The 18,897-nt window shown below is 40.7% G+C and overlaps 1 protein-coding gene across 5 annotated transcripts in view; it reads right to left on the minus strand.

The window, feature by feature from the left end:
* uhrf1bp1l (UHRF1 binding protein 1-like) overlaps positions 1 to 18,897 on the minus strand; it is a 134,759-nt gene that overhangs the window by 25,327 nt on the left and 90,535 nt on the right. For 4 of the 5 annotated variants that reach the window (XM_041202591.1, XM_041202593.1, XM_041202592.1 and 1 more), the window contains 2 exons: positions 6,724 to 6,890; positions 5,434 to 5,584 (listed from right to left, as the gene is read on the minus strand). In XM_041202591.1, the coding sequence (XP_041058525.1) occupies positions 5,434 to 5,584; positions 6,724 to 6,890 (318 nt within the window). The remainder of the gene's footprint in view (positions 1 to 5,433; positions 5,585 to 6,723; positions 6,891 to 18,897) is intronic. The other variant, XM_041202595.1, reaches the window with a different exon arrangement.

Genomic DNA, 18,897 nt, shown 5'->3' on the forward strand with positions numbered 1-18,897 from the left:
CTTAAATTGTTAATGCAGTCCTCTGCTCTGACTGTGCTTAGTTTAACTTGTTTTTGAAATTAGGGCAACAGGAAAGAATATGTCTAAAACTTCATTCTCAAAGTAAGAATAAAAGAATTATAAAATGAAATCTGATTTTTAAAGAAGAGAAAAATACGAAGTGCTAAGATGAATCTTATGATAGTCAAAAACTGGTTAAGCCTGCAGGGCCTAACTATAATCCCCTCGTATGCATAGGGGTCAAATTATAAAAGATACAGAGGCTCCACTATTCCAGCACTATGACATTTAAATTGCAACTTTTTCTCTTCACTATAGTCCTGGTTCCTGTGCCTGATTTTAATTTCAGATAGGCAAGTCCAGTCACATAAGAAAATAAGTGTTGCTTTGCAGGTGGCGACTAATGCTCGAGATTTATGGGCCACCTTGGACCTGATTTTGAGTCTGCCTTAGTCCAGTCCTGAAGGAGGTGATGGCTCAGTGGTATTGTCGCTGGACTAGTAATCCAGAAACCCAGGGTAATGCTCTGGGGACCCAGGTTCAAATCCCGCCATGGTAGATGGTGGAATTTGATTTGAATAAAAATCTGGAATTAAAATTGAATGATAACCATGTTGATTTTTGTAAAAACCTATCTGGTTCACTAATGTCCTTTAAGGAAGGAAATCTGCTGTCCTAACTTGGTCTGGCCTATGTGTAACTCCAGACCCACAGCGATGTGGTTGACTCTTAAGGGATGGGCAATAAATGCTGGCCCACATCCCATGAATTAATATTTTAAAAAGCGGCTGTGCACGTCAAGACCTGAATCTCAAATCTTTGCCTAATTTGCCCTCACCTCTGAGGAGTCACAGGTCTCTATCTATCTGTCTCCTTACCCAAAAATAGGAATTACTAAAATGTACAGTAACAGACTGATGGTACTATTAGCACACCCTCCAATCACTGGCACTTCTTGAGCCCATATATGGAAGGGCCCTGGAAAATACTGGGTAGAGCATATTCAGTTTACTTGAGAACACTACAAAAACATGTTCTGTGATTTTATACTTGAATTCTAGCTAGAGCCCCAATAGATACTAGTTTTCAGTAATAAAATGGATTGAAATTTGTGAAACTATCTTCATTTTACAATACTCAGAATGCCTAGAATATGGAACTTGCATGGAACTACAGTGAAAACAAATACATTTAAGGGGTAGCAAGACAAATACATGAGGGAGAAAAGAATACAAGAATAGGTTGACTGGGCGAGATGAGGTAAGGTGGGAGAAGACTCATGTGGAGCATAAATAGCAGCATAGGTTTGTTGGGTTGAATGGCCTGTTTCTGTTCTGTAAATTCTATGTAATTCCACAAATACTTTCCATTTTTGGCACCAAATATCAAAGTCTTCAATTTCTAGATCAAATGTAGTACATGAGAAATTAAGTTCCCCAATCATCCCAATGTGCCTTACTCTCAACTGTGGTGAAGCATTTTGTATACCTATCATTTCTACAATTTCTGAGTGAATTCTGAGTCAATTCAGAGCCAGATTTTGTACTGTGGATTTATGCCTACAAGAAATTATAGTTGAGCGTTACAAGTAAGTTTCATGTTTTCCTATGTCACAACAGTGACTACACTTCAAAAGTACTTCATTAACTGTAAAGCACTTTAAGACGCAAGGTAGCTATGAAAACCACTATATAAATTCAAGTCTTTCTTTTCCTTCATGTAATATCTTTCACACTAGCAGAACTACTCTATCTTTTCTTGTCAGGACTATGTCCCAGTGGTCAAATTAGCATCTTCCCTCATTTCCAATGCCCTTGGAAAGAAATTCTCAAATAATCTTAGCTAGGAAAATCCTCAGAATATCAATTCTTCAGATTTTATATACCTGAGCAGATATACAATTTTTAAGCCAATATACTGGAAAACAGAAATGAAGTTAAAGTAAAATAAAAGCAAAATACTACAGATGCTGGAAATCTGAAATAAAAACAGAAAGTGCTGGAAATACTCAGCAGATCTGGCAGCATCTCTGGAGATAGAAACAAAGTTAAAGTTAACATTCTTCAATTCTGAAAAGGAGTCATATTTGACTCAAAGTATTAACTCAGTGTCTCTCTACACAGACGTTACCAGACTTAAGTATTTCCAGCACTTTTTGTTTTATTGAATAAGTTAAATGCCAGAATTACATAGGAAAACTCTATTTTAACAAATTGTAGACGAATCTATAGCACCACCACCTCACTTCTCGAACTGGTTGAACTTGTTCTCACATTGAACAACTTCCGCTTTGACTCCACTCACTTCCTCCAAATAAAAGGTGTTGCTCTGGAACCTGTACGGGTCCAAGTTTTGCCCGCCTTTGAGATACATAGAGCATTCTTTGTTTCAATCCTACTTGGATCCTCTCACTCATCTCTTTTCCTGATACATTGATGATCATATCCTTGCTGCTTCTTGCTCTCACTCCAAACTGGAAAACACCATTAGCGTTACTTCCAATTTCCACCCTTGCAATCACATGGTCCATTTCGCAATCATCTTCAGCTGAAGTGCTGGGTAGATAATCTATCCTGATATGGAAATATATCACCGTTTCCACATAGCCATTGGGTCAAAATCCTGCAACTTCCTACCCAGCTGCACTGTGGGAGTACCTTTGCCATACAAATTACAGTGGTTCAAGATGGCGCCACAATGCCACCATTTTAAGGGCAATTAGAAATGGGCAATAAATTCTGGCCTTGCCAACGACACCTACATCTCATGCATTATTAAATTAAAATGGAGAGATGAAAAATCTGGGCGAACGCTATAGATTCCTTACAGGAAGTGGGGTAAGAGGAAATGTAATCAAGATAACTATGGGAGTAGGTAGATTTATAGTAGTCTTTTCCATCATTGTTGAGGATAGGCATATTCATGAAACCTCCCTATCCTGTTTTTGTTTACATGTCTGCAACAACTTATGGTTGGATGTGGCAGAACTGCAGAGCTGTAATTTGTTTTGTTAGTTGCGGACTTGGTTCTGTCTAGAACATGCTTCTTCTAACACTGTGTTGCAGCTTCACCAGGTCAGCACCTCATTTTCAGGTACGCCGGGTGCTGCACCTGGCATGTTCTTCTTGACTCCTCATTGACCCAGAGTTGATCACCTAGCTTGTAGGCAATGGGAGAGTTCATGAGGTCATAGATTGTGATGGAATACAATTTTTCTGCTGCTGATGGCCCGCAGCACCTCATAGATGCCCAGTTTTGAGCTGCTTAATCTGTTCTGAATCTATCCCGCTTAGCATAGTAGTAGTACTACACAATACAGTGAAGAATGTTCTCAGTGCAAAGGTGGGATTTCATTTCCACAAGTACCACAAGATAGTCACTGCCACTTATACTGTCATGGACAGATGCATCTGCAAGAAGTAGACTGGTGAGGAGGAAGTCAAATAGGTCTTCACCTCGCATTGATCCTCTCACTCTGGAAGCTACATCCTTTGGGACTTGGCAATTTCAGTAAGTAGTAGTGCCACCAAGCCACTCTTGGTGATGGATGTTGAAATTCTCCGACCTAGAATACATGCTGTGCCCATGCTGTACTTTATGCTTCCTCAAGTGATGTTCAACATGGAGGCGTGCTGATTCAACAGCCGAGTGAGGGAAGCTGGTGGTAATCAACAGGAGGTTTGCTTGTCCACGTTTAACCTGATGCCATGAGACTTCATGGGGTCAGCAGTCAATGTTAAGCACTCCCGGGGCCACTCCCTCTTGACTGCATTCCAAAGTACCACTAGTCAATCACATACCAAAGGAAGGTAGAAGAGCTGTACTGGACGGTGTCATGATAATATAATAATTTTCATAATATTATTGTGATTTATTGTAAAGGTGGGTTAATAGTGGGGTTTGGATTAGTTTCTCTGTGTGAATATGTGTGTGTGTGTGTGTGTGTGTGTGTGTGTGTGTGTGTGTGCGTGCGCAAATTGCAGACAGCTGGTCTGGAGCTTTTGAGTTACCAAAAGGGAAGCTAGGTTTGAAATGCTAAATACATAAATATGGCTGAAGTTTTAGAAAGTGAAGTGTGAGAAACATTTGCATTTTTAGATAAATTTGAGTAGTTTGAATTTCAAAGAGATGGTAGGTTGTTACACCTGGTCATAAGAAGTTAAGTCAAAGAGTGTGTTTATTTTTCACAAAGGTTACTGACAATATGAGTACTATGTAAGATTTATATTATGAGAAAAGTAAAGTTGCAAAGAAATTTGGAACAATGGAATTTACATTAAAAAGGGAGAAGCATGTGTAAAGGAGATGAGGTTATGTGTAAGGGGGAAGGCAATCTAAGATCTAACAAATGTGAAAAGCCTCCAGCCTCTGGGCATCAAGTTGCTCCCTACAGGAACCAAAGCTTAGAAAATTCACTGTGAATATCACTGTCTAGGTATTGTGTGCTTTACCTGGGTCTGTTGAAATCTATTTTGTTTTATTGTTGCCTTAAAGGAGATGTAACTGGGAGCCACCTGATGCACTGTTCTAACACAAGCACAAGGAGAGGCACCTCAGCTTTCTATGAGATGTTTTACACTATTCTGGCCTTATCAAATTTAATTTAAATCTTAACCTTCACTGCCATTTTCTCAGACAGGTGATGATAATGGAGGATAGCTGCATCAGAGCCACTGGGAGCAGAGAAGGACTATGGTGATGCTTTGTGCAGGGATTCCCTATTGGTATATGACTTGCTGTGTGATCCACACCACTGGGGTCTACCAAACTATGTATAATAAGACAAAATAAATCACTGGGTTATCTTGCTTGACCCAACCAAAATAACTTCAGCTACCCTTCTTCCAACTTCTGTTTAAAAACCTGTCAGTGAGTGTTCCTGTTCCTATTTTCTCTCCCTCCTTTAACAACCAGAGAAGAGGGACAATGCCAGATATCCAACACAATGAGTGTGAGATATTTATGGATTACCAATGTAGGCTAACTGTCCATTCCACTCTGACCTCTCTGTCTTTGGCATGGAGTTTCCAAGGAGTATGCTAATAAAGGAATAAGCTTGGAATATTGTATGAAGCTCTAGCTAATGATGCAGGCTGAGAATTGGCAAATCTTCGCAAACTAATTCTGGCAGACTTGAACATAACGCAGGAACGGGACAGAAATCTGATTGCAATGCATGCTCTCATTGTTCCAGTACCCAAATAAAAAAAACATGCCCCTGTAATTCTGAATATTCAGGGCATGAGAAAGCTGAAAAATAAAAATACTCAAGTACTTCTTACAAATTCCCTGTCAATTGCACACTTTGTGTAAGTTATTTCAGCCACTTTGAGCATTTTAAAAAAATAGATATTTCAATTCAATAATGTTTCCTGAAAAAGGAACACAAAGTAAGCTTAAGATTTGAAATCATAAAGAAATCTGGGTACATACCCATGCTATTGTTGCTAAGGTACTGTCGAACACTGACATTTCCAAGCTGCTTTGGTATGACTTGATTTACTTGGAGACACACTGCTGTGTCCTCACCCTTCACATCAATCGCACAATTAATACCAAACACACTGAAAATCATCACTGACACCTGTCAAAAAAAAAGTCTTCTGGGTTATAAAGCTTAGAATAATGCACAGAACTCTTCTCACTGGCATCCAAACACAAGTGAAGTTTTTTGACAAAGATTGCATGAGGCTACTGCAGTGATTGCACATGTGGCTGGATGGGTGTTAATAGTACTATTTCAGTTTAGGGAGTCTTACAGAAGGAAATTGATGTTTTCTATCGGAGGATCATTCTGCTAAACTGTTCCTGTTTAAAAAGTGCATTGGGTTAAAACACCTCGATTTTCTTATCTCCGTCACTGTAATTTTATGTGATTCTAGTTGGATTTACTTTATTGCAAAATATGATAAAAAGCATTTAATCAGAAATCATCAGTTAATCTCAGAAATTTTCAGCTAAAATGATCAAGTTTGAATTGGAAATAAACATCTGAATATATTCAAATTGGAATTTGAACTTGCTAATGTTATACTGGCAACAACTCTGTTTGGTGCCTTCAGGATATTTTAATTAGCCTGGGTGGCTTGAACTCCAGATCTTTAGAATTGAAAATAGCATTAAAAAATAAAACAAAGGCAGAATCATCCAGTATGTGCTTATAAATGCAGCAGTGGTCAGTTGAAGTACTGCATATGTAGATGACCAAGAATCAGCTGCTTGCACAAATTCTTGGCTGGGTAATGTGCGTTGGGGGAAATATAGGACAAACTTGCCTGAGCAGAGCGAGACATGACTACAGAAGAAGTACATGCAAAGAGATTTTTTGAAGAGGCTATTTCAAAGTTATACTCAATTAATTTGGCTCATGTTTGTGAACAGATGGATTGACAAGGCAAGCTGAAAAAAACAAACATTGGAAAGGAAAGGAAGAGAGAGATAAGTTGAAAAGTAGAAACTCACAGTGAAATGGAGGTCATGGTTCAGAAAGAAATGTAAGATGACATGACAGACCAGCTAAAAATACTTCCAGTTGTGTTCTGCTTCAGGAAAAAATAAACTCTACTTCAATATCCACAAGAATGATAGAACATGGCTTTCCTTCATTTTCCTGAAAACTTATTTTGCCTTGCTTGTACCTGTACCTGACATCTTAACATTTAACTGCTAACAAAATTCTCTACCAGAAAAATGCTGCAAAATCAGAAGCTTGCCCATGTTTACCAAATCTCCAGGGGACTCCTCCACACTTTGAGATCCAGCGCTGTAGACATCTGGTGACACTCTCCCACAATCCTCAGCCCCAAATGCCCCATTAGCACTTTCTGCTGGACTCTGATCAATAGAAGCTTCTTTAAGACTAATGACTGAGGCATCATCAATGTAAGAACCTGAGAAGATGAACAGTCATTGTTTCAATAAAACTGAACAAGCAGCTCTAAAGAAGCAGGTATATACTAGCTGAAAGTTTTGCTATGCAATAAGAAAGTTTTAACTTGGCAAGATGTAAACATTCATTTACCACCACTTTTTAATGTTAAGGGCAATGATTCTTACACAAAATGTCATATCCATGACTTTCTTTTTTAAAATAATGGCTGATATTTTTCATAGTTCAAATAAGCACATTGCACAAGTTAATTTACCTTCATTCTTCAAAAAATTTCCGTTGTCTAATGAAGAAGCTAAAGAAAGTATGATGGGCTGCTTGGGAGTAAGCGGTAAAATCAAGCAACACAGAAACATGAGAATGAAGCCGCAGAAAATTACAGCTTATTTAAACATCAAAATCCGGTTGACCTTTTCTCATTGGCACAGATATATTTTTGCAGATCTCCCATGGCATTGCTCAAAGTGAACTTGAAGTTTTATAAATACAGTGCTATGCCAACTGTTACCAGAAACTCTGGTTTATTAGCAGTGGGAGGGCCCAGGGGTTATGGGAAAAGGGTCTGTGGTCTGACAGTGGTGGAATAGGATTCTGGGTTGAGCAGATCGAGAGAAATGGTTGAGGGAGTTCAAGTAACACAGGTCCTGGGATTCAGTATCACTGGGAAGAGAGATTTTGCAATCACTGAGGAAGGAAGTCACGTGATCCAGGCACAATGAGGACAGTGCTGGAACAGTAAACCTGGAATACAATCCAGGGGTTTGCTGCAATATAGAGAGGGTTCAGCTTGACTTGGAAACTGGTTTTTTAGGATGGGGGTTGTGAGGGCTGAGGCTGGGATGTGGTAGCAACGCAGGCGAGTAGGGTGGCATTGCCTTGTTGAGAAAAAGGAACTTAGAGTCCTAAGAGAATGGGACCCAAACTAGCCTCTCTATCTGCACCCCACAACCATTTTCCCATCATTACCAGCTCATATGCAGTCCTTCTGTATTTTCAGTTACCAATCCTGTCCATCAACCAATACCTACCTCTTCCTGAGCTGTTCTAATTTGTAAATTTATTTTAAAAGACCAGAGAAAAAGTTCTCTGTTTCTTAAAATCAATGGATGGAAAATCACATGTTGGGAATTTACTGATGTTCTCCTGCCTGGGAAAGCAGTAGCAGGAAAATTACACTGTTTTCAATAAGCACAGATTTCCATAAACAAACAAAAATCAGCATAAAATTAAGAGGTGGGCTTTAAGGAGAATAAAAACAAGGCAGAGGTGGAGTGGTTTAGAGAGGAACATCCTGAGTATAGAGCCTAAGTGACTGAATGGTGGGCCGAAAGGCAGGAGGATACACAACAGCATTAAGTCAGAGAAACAGATGGGCGGAAGTTACATGGATAGGGTGGGACAAGGCCATTAAGAGATTTAGAACGCAAGGATGAGAATTCTTAAATCTGAAATCACGAGAACTGGAAGCCAATAGAGGTCTATGGACACATGGTGAAAGGTGAAGGAACATGATATGGGCAACAAAGTTAAGGTTTCCATCCCAGCCACAGTACAAAATAGCCCTTAGCAAAGTCACAAATTACATCCTTTGCAACTGACTAAACTATCCCTCCTCGACCTTCTTGACCATCAGCATGGATGACCACTCCATCCTCCAACATCTCTCCACCTTCATCCAGTTGTGTGGAACTACACTCAGATGATTCCATTCTTATCTATCTAATTTTGGCAGAGAACCAGTTGCAAGGGCTTCTATCTCCATTCCTACAGTTATTCTGGTGTCCCACAAGAAATATCCTTATCCCCCCGTCCTATTTCTCATTTACATGTTGCCCTCTGTGACATCATTTAAGAAGTGTCAATTTTCACATATACGCTGACCACACCCAATTCTGTCTCGCCATCACCTGTCAGAAATTGTCCACTGTCACTGAGCGATAAAACTACTTGCCCAACATCCAATGCTAGATGAGCAGAAATTTCCTTCAATAAAATATTAGAAATACTGAGACCACTTATTTTCACCTCCATATCATCCCTGCTCATTTGCTGCTGAAGCTGTCAGCAGAGAGTCATAGTCATAGAGGGTGTACAACACAGAAAAAGTCCCTTTGGCCCATCGAGTCTACGCCGGTCAAATAAGTACCTAACTATTCAAATCCCATTTTCTAGCACGAGGCCCATAGCCTTGTACGCCATAGCATCGCAAGTGCACATCCAAATACTTCTTAAATGTTATGAGGGTTTCTGCCTCTATCACCCTTTCAGGCAGTGAGTTACAGATTTCCACCACCCTCTAGGTGAAAAAACTCTTCCTCACATCCCCTCTAAACCTCCTGTCCCTTACCGTTCTGTTGAAGGGTCACGAGGACTCAAAATGTCAACTGTGCTCTCCTCCGCCGATGCTGCCAGACCTGCTGAGTTTTTCCAGGTATTGCTGTTTCTGTTTTTGTCTTAAATCTATGCCCCCTGGTTATTGATCCCTCCATTAAGGGGAGAAGTTCCTTCCTATCTACCCTATCTATGCCCTTCATAATCTTATCCACCTTAATCATGTCCCCCTCAATCTCCTCTGCTCCAGGGAAAATAACCCCAGTCTATCCAATCTCTCCTCATAACTAAAACACTCCAGCCCAGGCAACATCCTGGTAAATCTCCTCTGCACTCTCTCTAGTGCAATCACATCCTTCCTACAAAACGGATTCCAGAACCACACGCAATACTCTAGTTGTGGCCTAAGCAGCATTTTATACAGTTCCAGCATAACCTCCCTGCTCTTATATTCTAATAAAGGCAAGTATCCCATATGCCTTCTTAACCACCTTATCTACCTGTCCTGCTACCTTAAGAGAATGGTGGACATGTACACCAAGGTCCCTCTGATCCTCGGTACTTCTCAGGGTCCCACCATTCATCGTGTATCCACGTGCCTTGTTTGTCCTGCCACAGTGCATCACCTCACACATATCCGGATTAAGTTCCATTTGCTACTGATCAGCCCATCTGACCAGCCCGTCTATATCCTCCTGTAATCTAAGGCTATCCTCCTCACTATTTACCACCCCACCAATTTTTGTGTCATCCGCAAGCTCACTGATCAACCCTCCTACCTTCAAGTTTAAATCGTTTATATGTACCACAAACAGCAAGGGACCCAACATCAATTCCTGTGGAACCCCACTGAACACAGGCATCCAGTCTCAAAAACACCCCTCGACTATCACCCTCTGCTTCCTGCCACTCAGCCAATTCTGGATCCAATTTACAATATAGCCTTGGATCCCATGGGCTCTTACCTTCATAATTAGTCTCCCATGCGGGACCTTATCAAAAGCCTTGCTGAAATCCAAGTAGACTACGTCAAATGCATTGCCCTCATCTACACACCTGGTCAACTCTTCGAAAAATTCAATCAAATTGGTCAGACATGACCTCCCCTTAATAAAACCATGCTGACTGTCCTTGGTTAATTCCTGTCTCTCCAAGTGTAGATAAATTCTGTCCCTCAGAATTGCTTCCAATAGTTTCCCCAACAATGATGTTAGATTGACTGGCCTGTAGTTCCCTGGTTTATTCCTACTTCCCTTCTTGAATAACGGTACCACATTGGCTGTCCTCCAGTCTTCTGGCATCTCTCCTGTGGCCAGAGAGGTATTGAAAATTATTGCCAGCGCCCCTGCTAACTCCTCCCTTGCCTCACTCAACAGCCTGGGATACATTTCATCTGGGCCTGGAGATTTATCTACTTTTAAGCCTGCCAGACCACCTAGAACCTCCTTCCCTTTCTATGCTAATTTCTTTAATTATATCACAGTCCTTCTGCCTGATTTCCATACCCACATTGTCCTTCTCACTTGTGAAACTGACACAAAGTATTCATTTAGAGCCCGAACTACGTCTTCTGGCTCCACGCACAAATCACCACTGTGGTCCTTAATGGGCCCTACTCTTTCCTTAGTTATTCCCTTACTCTTAATGTACTTGTAAATTAACTTTGGATTTTCCTTTATTTTACCTGCCAATGTTTTTCATGCCCCCTTTTTGCTCTCCTAATTGCCTTTTTAAGTTTCCGCCCTATATATTCTATACTCCTCTAGGGCTTCCACTGTTTTGAGCCCTTGGTATCGACCATAAGCCTCCCTTTTTCCCTTTATCCAATTCTGTATATCCCTGGACATCCAGGGTTCCCTGCATTTGTTGGTCCCACCCTTTGTCTTTACTGGAATATATTGGCCCTGTACTCTCCCTATTTCCTTCTTGAATGAGTCTCACTGCTCTGACGCAGATTTACTTAAAAGTAGCTGCTCCCAGTCCACTCTTGCCAAATCATATTTGATCTCATTAAAATCGGCCTTCTCCTAATTTAGAACTCTGATTTCTGGCCCATCCTTGTCCTTTTCCATAACAACCTTGAATCTAACAGAGTTATGATCATTATCTGCAAAACGCTTCTCCACTGATATACCTCTACCATTTGCCCAGCTTCCTTCCCAAAAATTAAGTCCAGGACCGCACCCTCTCTTGTAGGCCCTTCTACGTACTGGCTTAAAAAGCTCTCCTGGATGCATTTTAAGAATTCTGCTCCCTTTAAACCTATCACACTATGACTAACCCAGTTAATGTTGGGGAAGTTGAAATCCCCCACTTTTACTACCCTATTAATTTTACACTTATCTAAAATTTGCCTACATATCTGCTCTTCAATTTTTCTTTGACTGATTGGGAGCCTATAATATACTCCCAGCAATGTGATTGCTCCTTTTTTGTTTTTCAGTTCTACCCATATGGCTTCATTTGATGAGCCTTCTAAGATATCATCCCTTCTTATTGCTGTAATTGATTCCTTGATCAATATTGCAATACCCTATCCTCTTTTACCTCCTTCCCTGCCTTGCCTGAAGACCCTATATCCTGGAATACTGAGTTGCCAATCTTGCCCCTCTCTCAATCATGTCTTTGTGACAGCAATGACATCATACTTCCATGTGTTAATTTGTGCCCTCAACTCATCTGACTTATTTGTCAGACTCACTGCATTAAAATAAATGCCATCCAACCTTGCCAACCTCCATTGTGCCTTAACTGGCCGATAATTTCTATGCCTTCCAGGCTCACTTGCTCTCTCTTCTAATTTTGGCTGTGCATCTCCCCCTGCTGAACCTCCTCTCAGAATCCCACCCCCCTGCCAAGTTAGTTTAAACCCTCCCCATCAGCACTAGCAAACGTCCCTGTAAGGATGTTGGTCCCATTCCGGTTCAGGTGCAACCCGTCCGCCTTGTACAGGTCCCATCGCCCTCAGAAACTGTCCCAATGTCCCAGAGATCTAAAGCCCTCCCTCCTGCATTATCTCTCCAGCATTCATCTGGATTAACCTCCTATTTCTATTCTCACTAGCGCATAGAACCGGAAGTAATCCAGAGATTACTACCTTTGAGATCTTGTTTTTTAATCTGTTTCCTAGCTCCCTAAATTCTGCTTGCGGGACCTCATCCCTCTCTCCACCTATGTCGTTGGTAACCAATATGTACCATGATCTCTGTCCATTTGCCCTCCGCCTTTAGAATGCCCTGCAGCCATTCAGTGACATCCTTGGCCCTGGTACCAGGGAGGCAACATACCATCCTTGAGTCACATCTGCGGCTGCAGAAACACTTGTCTGTTCCCCTTACTATCGAGTCTCCTCCCACTATTGCTCTTCCCCTCTTTTTCCTCCCCCCATGCAGCTGAGCCACTCACAGTACCATGAGTGTGGCTGCACTCCCCAGAGGCCCCGTCACTCTCACCATTTTCCAACACAGAGAAACAGTTCTTGAGCGCGATACACTCTGGGGATTTCCTGATTACCTACCTGACACCTTTCTTCTGACTGTTGGTCACCCATTCCCTCTCGGTCTGCATTTCTGTAAGCTGTGGGGTGACCACGTCTAAAAGCATGCTATCTATGAAACACTCAGCCTTGCGGATGCACCTCAGTGGCTCCAGCTGCCGCTCAAGCTCCAAAACCTGGAGCTCAAGTAGCTGTAGCTGGTGGTACTTACTGCACACGTGGTCGGTCAGGGTGCAAGGAGCGCCTAGGACTTCCCACATGTTGCAGATGATACGTAACATGGGACTGAGCTGCTCTGCCGTGCCTTTAGTTGAAAAAAAAAACCTTTAAAGTTAAATACAGTAAAAAAAAGTTAAATTATTTATGTGCTTTAAATGAAAACTAGAATCCTTACCTCTTCTAAGCTTAATCTTTTTTAAACCGGAGAAAAATACTGGAGAAAAACACTTACCCACTACTCACCAATCAGCTCTCACCTTTGTGCTAGCATCACTTTTTGAAGCTTACCTGCATTCGCGCTGGTTCTGATCTCTCTGCCGCTCTTTCGTGCTGTCTTGTGATGTCACTCGTTATTTTCAACAAGAACTGACTGCAGGACACTCTTCCCAGACAGCTTCACCCCGATGCTGACTGCAGAACACTCTTCCCAGACTGCTTCATCGCTATGCTGACTGCAGGACACTCTTCCCAGACTCCAAGCCTTTGTTGCCCCTCATCTTGACTATTCCAATGCACTCCTGGCTGACCTCCCATAATCTACTCTCTGTAAACTTCAGGTCACCTAAATCTCTGCTGCCGTGTCACGCCAAATCCCAATCACTCACCCTCACTGGCCTACACTGACTCCCAGTTAAGCAATGTATTGATTTTAAAATTCTTATTTTTATTTCCAACTTCCTCTAAGGCCTCGACTCTCCCTTTCTCCAATTTCATCCAGTCCCACAGTTTTCCAAGTTATCTGTGCACCTCAAATTCTGATCTCTTGAGCATCACTGAGTTTAACTGCTCTACCAATGGTAACTGTGCCAAGATCCAAAGCTCTGCAATTCCTGTCCCAAATCTCTCTGCTTCTCTACCTCTCTTTCTTCCTTTAAGAAGCTCTTTAAGACTTACTCCTTTCATCAACCTTAAATCTTATGTGGCTCCATGTCAAATTTTGATTTAGATTGCTCCTGAGCAGTGCCTGGAGATGTTTTATTACGTTAAAGGGACTATATATTAATATAAATGGCTGCTGTTGAATTGATATTAATGGAGCATATGGGAGGCTGTTCAGGAGAACACCTGAACAGTTAAGTCTTGAAGTGAAAAAGGCATGAAGAGGACTTCACCAGCAGATGGGCTGACACAGGTTGGAAGGAGGCGATGTTAATAATTGGCAGTCTCTGTAATGGATGGGATATGGAGTTGGAGGTTGATCTCAAGGTTGAATAGGATGGAAGATTGACAAACAGCCTCCAAGTACAGACAGCGATAGCTTTGGTGTTACCCATGCTAAGTTTGAAGATTTTCTGGTGCACTCAAGCCTGGATATCAGACAAGCACTCTGACAACTCAAGCAGTAGAGGGATTGAAAGAGATGGGAGAGTTCTGAATTTCAACTAACTTAACCTTGGAGCACTCCCCCCTCCAAATCAAGGTCAACACATATTTCCTGAGGTGCAGTGTGTTCAGTACCCCAGATGGGTCTGACCAAGGCTCAATACAATCAAGACACAACTTACTCTCCTTAGATAAAGGCTAAAGTTCCATGAGCTTTTTTAATTGCTTTCTGTATCTGTTTACCAGCTTTTCATGATGTGTGCTTGAACTCCCAAATCACTCCACTAGTGGTCGTGCCTTCAGCTGCCTGGGCTCTAAGTTCTGGACTACCCTCCCTACACCTATCTGCTTCTCTACCTCATTTCACTTGTTTAAGAAACACTTAAAAACCTACCTCTTTAGTCACCTGAGCTAATATCTCATCTGGCTTGTTTTAATATGTTGTTCAAAAATGCTCCTTGGGATGTTTTGTTATTTAAAGGCACTATATAAATAAAAGTCAATATTGTCCCATTGCAACATCCTGCTCCTGTACTACTTACTGTCCCTCATAACTTAGTGTCATCTGCAAACTTAGATAAACAACTCTCTATTCCTTCACCAAGTCATTAATATATAAATATGATGAAAAACAGAGGCCCCAGTACAGGTTCTTGGGCAACATCATTTGTCACATCTCACTATTCATTCCTACTCTGCCTCTTAACTCCAAAACAATTTGTAACCAAGTCAAAAGCCTACTTCCAATTCAGTGCACTACTGCCCTATAATAAAGGTTTACAGTTCACTAAATTTTTGAATAATCTAACAATTACAGTGCAGTTTTTTTATTGAATAAAATTAAAATGTTCTTGTTCAACAAGATTTGGATAATGAATACATTAGCTTATGAAGTACCACATTAATGTTCCAATTGGGAACTAGGGACAGCCTAACTGGGCACAATTTGTCTAACTTGCATAAAATGAAATACCATGAGAGAATTTGCTAACAAGCTAAATGTAAATGGGTCATCAAAGCCTAAAATAGCAATCTGACCTGTAAAGCCTTGTGTTCCAACAGTTGCTAGTGGTACGTAGATTACACAAGATAACATAAAGCCACTTAGTAGAACACTGCTGTATAAATGTTTCCCTTTTTGTCTTAACAGCAGTATTAATGGATACTGTGGGAATTAAATGTTACTTCAACCACCAGGGAGATTCTGATCCAACAGTCTTTAACTTTGAACAAACAAGTTATCAACCTGAACATTGAGATTTGGATGCTACATGTATCCCCTGCTTCTGTGCAACTTGATCTCTCTTGCAATGCAATGAATCCTGCCAACGCCTCTTAACAGAATGTCAGGGAATCAGAGTATGGGGCCAGTAAAGGCAGTGTAGCATTTGCTCAATAAACTCATACCTCGTCAACTATCCATAGGATCAAGTAGAGGAATTTCATGCAGGAAATGAAAACAATATCCAATACACAGCCTCCATCCTTGAGCAGAAACATGGAAATTGATCGCTGTCCAGTTAAGGCAAATAGGTCTACTGCGCAGATGCCTTCAAGTCCAGAAAATTTCCTAATTTTCCACTTAAACTGTGAAGTAATCTGCCCTTTGTGTACCATAGCTACAGGTTGTGTCGAAAGTGTAATTTCCTGACTCATACACCAATGTACTAGAAGGGCTGCATCTCCATGTACCAAGACATTGCAGTGTTGTCAAAAATACCACTTGCTACATACCAAGGTTTAGCAATGTACCTGATAGTTAGTTAGCTTCGCTACCCTTCATAACGATTGATATACCAGGAAAACACTTCTAACGTTTACTTGTCCTGACCTCCAATTCCTTACTATGCTGACAGACCACAGGCATATGGCCCCAACGTACAAGTTAATGAACTGATCCATATACTAATATGGATGGAGATGTGCATGCTGAAATATCCTATAACAACAGACACTTCATGAAACCGCTAGGATTGGCATGCTTGCTGCAACTTTATCACTTTAACCCAAGAAATTTCTGATGGCATTCCAATACTGCAATATGGAAGCATGCACCCCCTGAAAACACGACACGGATTAGCTGCAATGGTGTGATTATCTTGAATATTTTTTGCTTTAGGTATCAGCTTATAATCAAATGTCATTGGATGAAGTTCTCCTGCCTTTTTCAAGTCTGGAAAAGAAAGGGATTGCCACCTTCTCAGATAAACTCTATCACTCCTATACTATTGTTCTTTCTATTTTAGCTGAAAATATTGTTCTGTGATATAAAGACCAGATCATGAGACCTTAAGTACCAGTCATGATCATTTTTGATCATTTCTTCTTCACTGAAGTTATTTGGAAATGTGTTGTTTTAAATCTCTCAGAAAACAAGTGATTTTGCACAGGCTTGAAGTCATAACAATGGGCGTTGGAGATGTGTATTAAAATTAAACAAATAAATTTGCGGAATACTGTAGCTCAGGGCCCACTGTAAATGGAGACAATAAGAGTCTCATCCAAGATCATTTGCCAGCAAGACAAAGTGGCCCTACTTAACTTTTTTAAACAGCAGGGGGCGGTTTCTTGAGATCCACAACCCAAAGGGTAAGTGCACTAGGATATTCTCATATGAATATATTCTTTGGATTAGGATTTGATTTAATATCATATGATTAAAGTTTTTCATTTATTTTTATTAACAAATGGTTTATGGATTTGTACAGCTAGAAATAGTGCAATGATTAGAGCTATTTATTCCCAGGATACTTTAGGGTTAAATGTGTCAGGGTACAATTTAGCTGACAGTGCTATTTAGCTTCTGTTGAAGTGCAGGGTGTGAATTGCAGGATGTGAGATTTGTGTCTGTTGGCCTTTTTTGCCCCCACATTGTGAAATGAGATAGACAAGACAACCTAGATATAAGAAGATGGGACAGCGAGTTCAGGTTTATTAGTTATATCCGAGATGGTGAACAGATTGGTCATCTGGATATTGGTAGGAACATCATTCTCATTTCTGGGGGTCATGTTCATAATAACTCTTGCCATGCCATAACGAATCAATCAAGACAGTATGCTTGACTAGAGGCATATGAAGTATTCCTTAACAATTTGTAAAGCCAGAGTCGAAACAATTGAGGAAAGTAATGCCTCTACACAGGAAAAAACAGGGTAATATTGTTTGATTCTCTGTATGTCTACAGCTGAGATGTAATGTATGTGTCAAAGACTGCCTACATAATTAAGGGATTAAATTGTAAACCGTATTTGTTTGGCATATTTGAATTGTGTTACAACAGGCTTTAGTGACAGGTGAACCAGCAAATTACTGAACAGGAAGGAATTCAAAGGGACAGCTCTTCCGCATTCTGTGATTACACAGAGAAAAGGACTGTCGCACAAGTCTGGGAACGAAGCCTGGCCCAGTGAGAAGAAACTCACATGCAAGCCCAGAGCAAATCACAATCAAATGGCTAGACAAGTTATGAAAATGCATTAATAAGTTTGGTGTGGAATTGTTTTATGATTTTTCTTGTTCTTGGAGGATTCTGCATTTAGTTGAATCATGGCAACATTCACTTACATGTCACTTAGTACATTCACTTGCTACTCATAAAATTAAACAAATTAATGATTTGTATCTGCTCTCCTCTCACTAGATGTTTCAGTTCACCTTCAAAAGGATTGAAGAACTCACATTTACCTTTAATTGAAAAGATGCTATTTATTCAGATCATGTCTCACATTGCGCTTTTGTATAAATTAAATATTGGGCTGTATGGGAACATTCCAGAATATACTGGCGCTGCTAATCACTGGGAGTGATTAGCAGAGCCTTACCCTAGAGAATATCCAAGACAGAACTGAAAATTGTAACATTAATCTTCCAGGTGTGCTCATGGAATTAAGGTGATAAGTCTCTCTGATAGTTCAAAGAATCATCGATGTCCGCAGTGATGTTTCCCCATAAAGCTAAGTCCCACAAACATGGATAGTAGAGGAATGCGCTGAAAACCTGTATCTTTCTGCTGACTCCATGACGTAAGACTGCTGCCATCAACTTCAGCATGATAGCCTGTCAATCAGTGACGGCAACTGACATGGGTAATTAACTGTGTGGGACCATGCGGCCCTTTGGTCAAGAAATCGTGCCAGAACTACTTTGCTGAATTTGCATCATAAATTAAGTCTCAGAAATAACTGTTACTATTATTATAAAAAATACCTAGTGATATGGTAATATTTAGAGATAACTTAAATCTTCCCAGAACTAAAAATTAACTATAGAAAATGGGATAAATGCAACTCAAGCAGCTTGAAGACTAATACACTTAAAATGTTGGGGCCATTGACTTTAGGGGTTAACAGCTAGAAATGCAAAATCATAAAACAGCAGGTGGGTTTACTCAGCTAGAGAATTGGAGATGAGATGTCTCGACTGCTTGCAAATAAATGCAGCCCAGGGAGTTTTGTTTTGGGAGTTACAGCTGCAACTAATTTAAAAGCAGTGAGCCCTGGAAGGCTATGTCGTCATGGAGATGGGCAGAGATTAAGAAAGTTCTAAGGTTTCAATAATGTGTGTATTTGATGGGGAAGTGAGTATTTTGCAGCAGGGGAAAAGGCCATACCAAAAAAAGTGCTGCTGTTAGCAGGCT

This window comes from Carcharodon carcharias, chromosome 13 (genome assembly GCF_017639515.1).
Source record: "Carcharodon carcharias isolate sCarCar2 chromosome 13, sCarCar2.pri, whole genome shotgun sequence".
NCBI classification, from domain to species: domain Eukaryota; kingdom Metazoa; phylum Chordata; class Chondrichthyes; order Lamniformes; family Lamnidae; genus Carcharodon; species Carcharodon carcharias.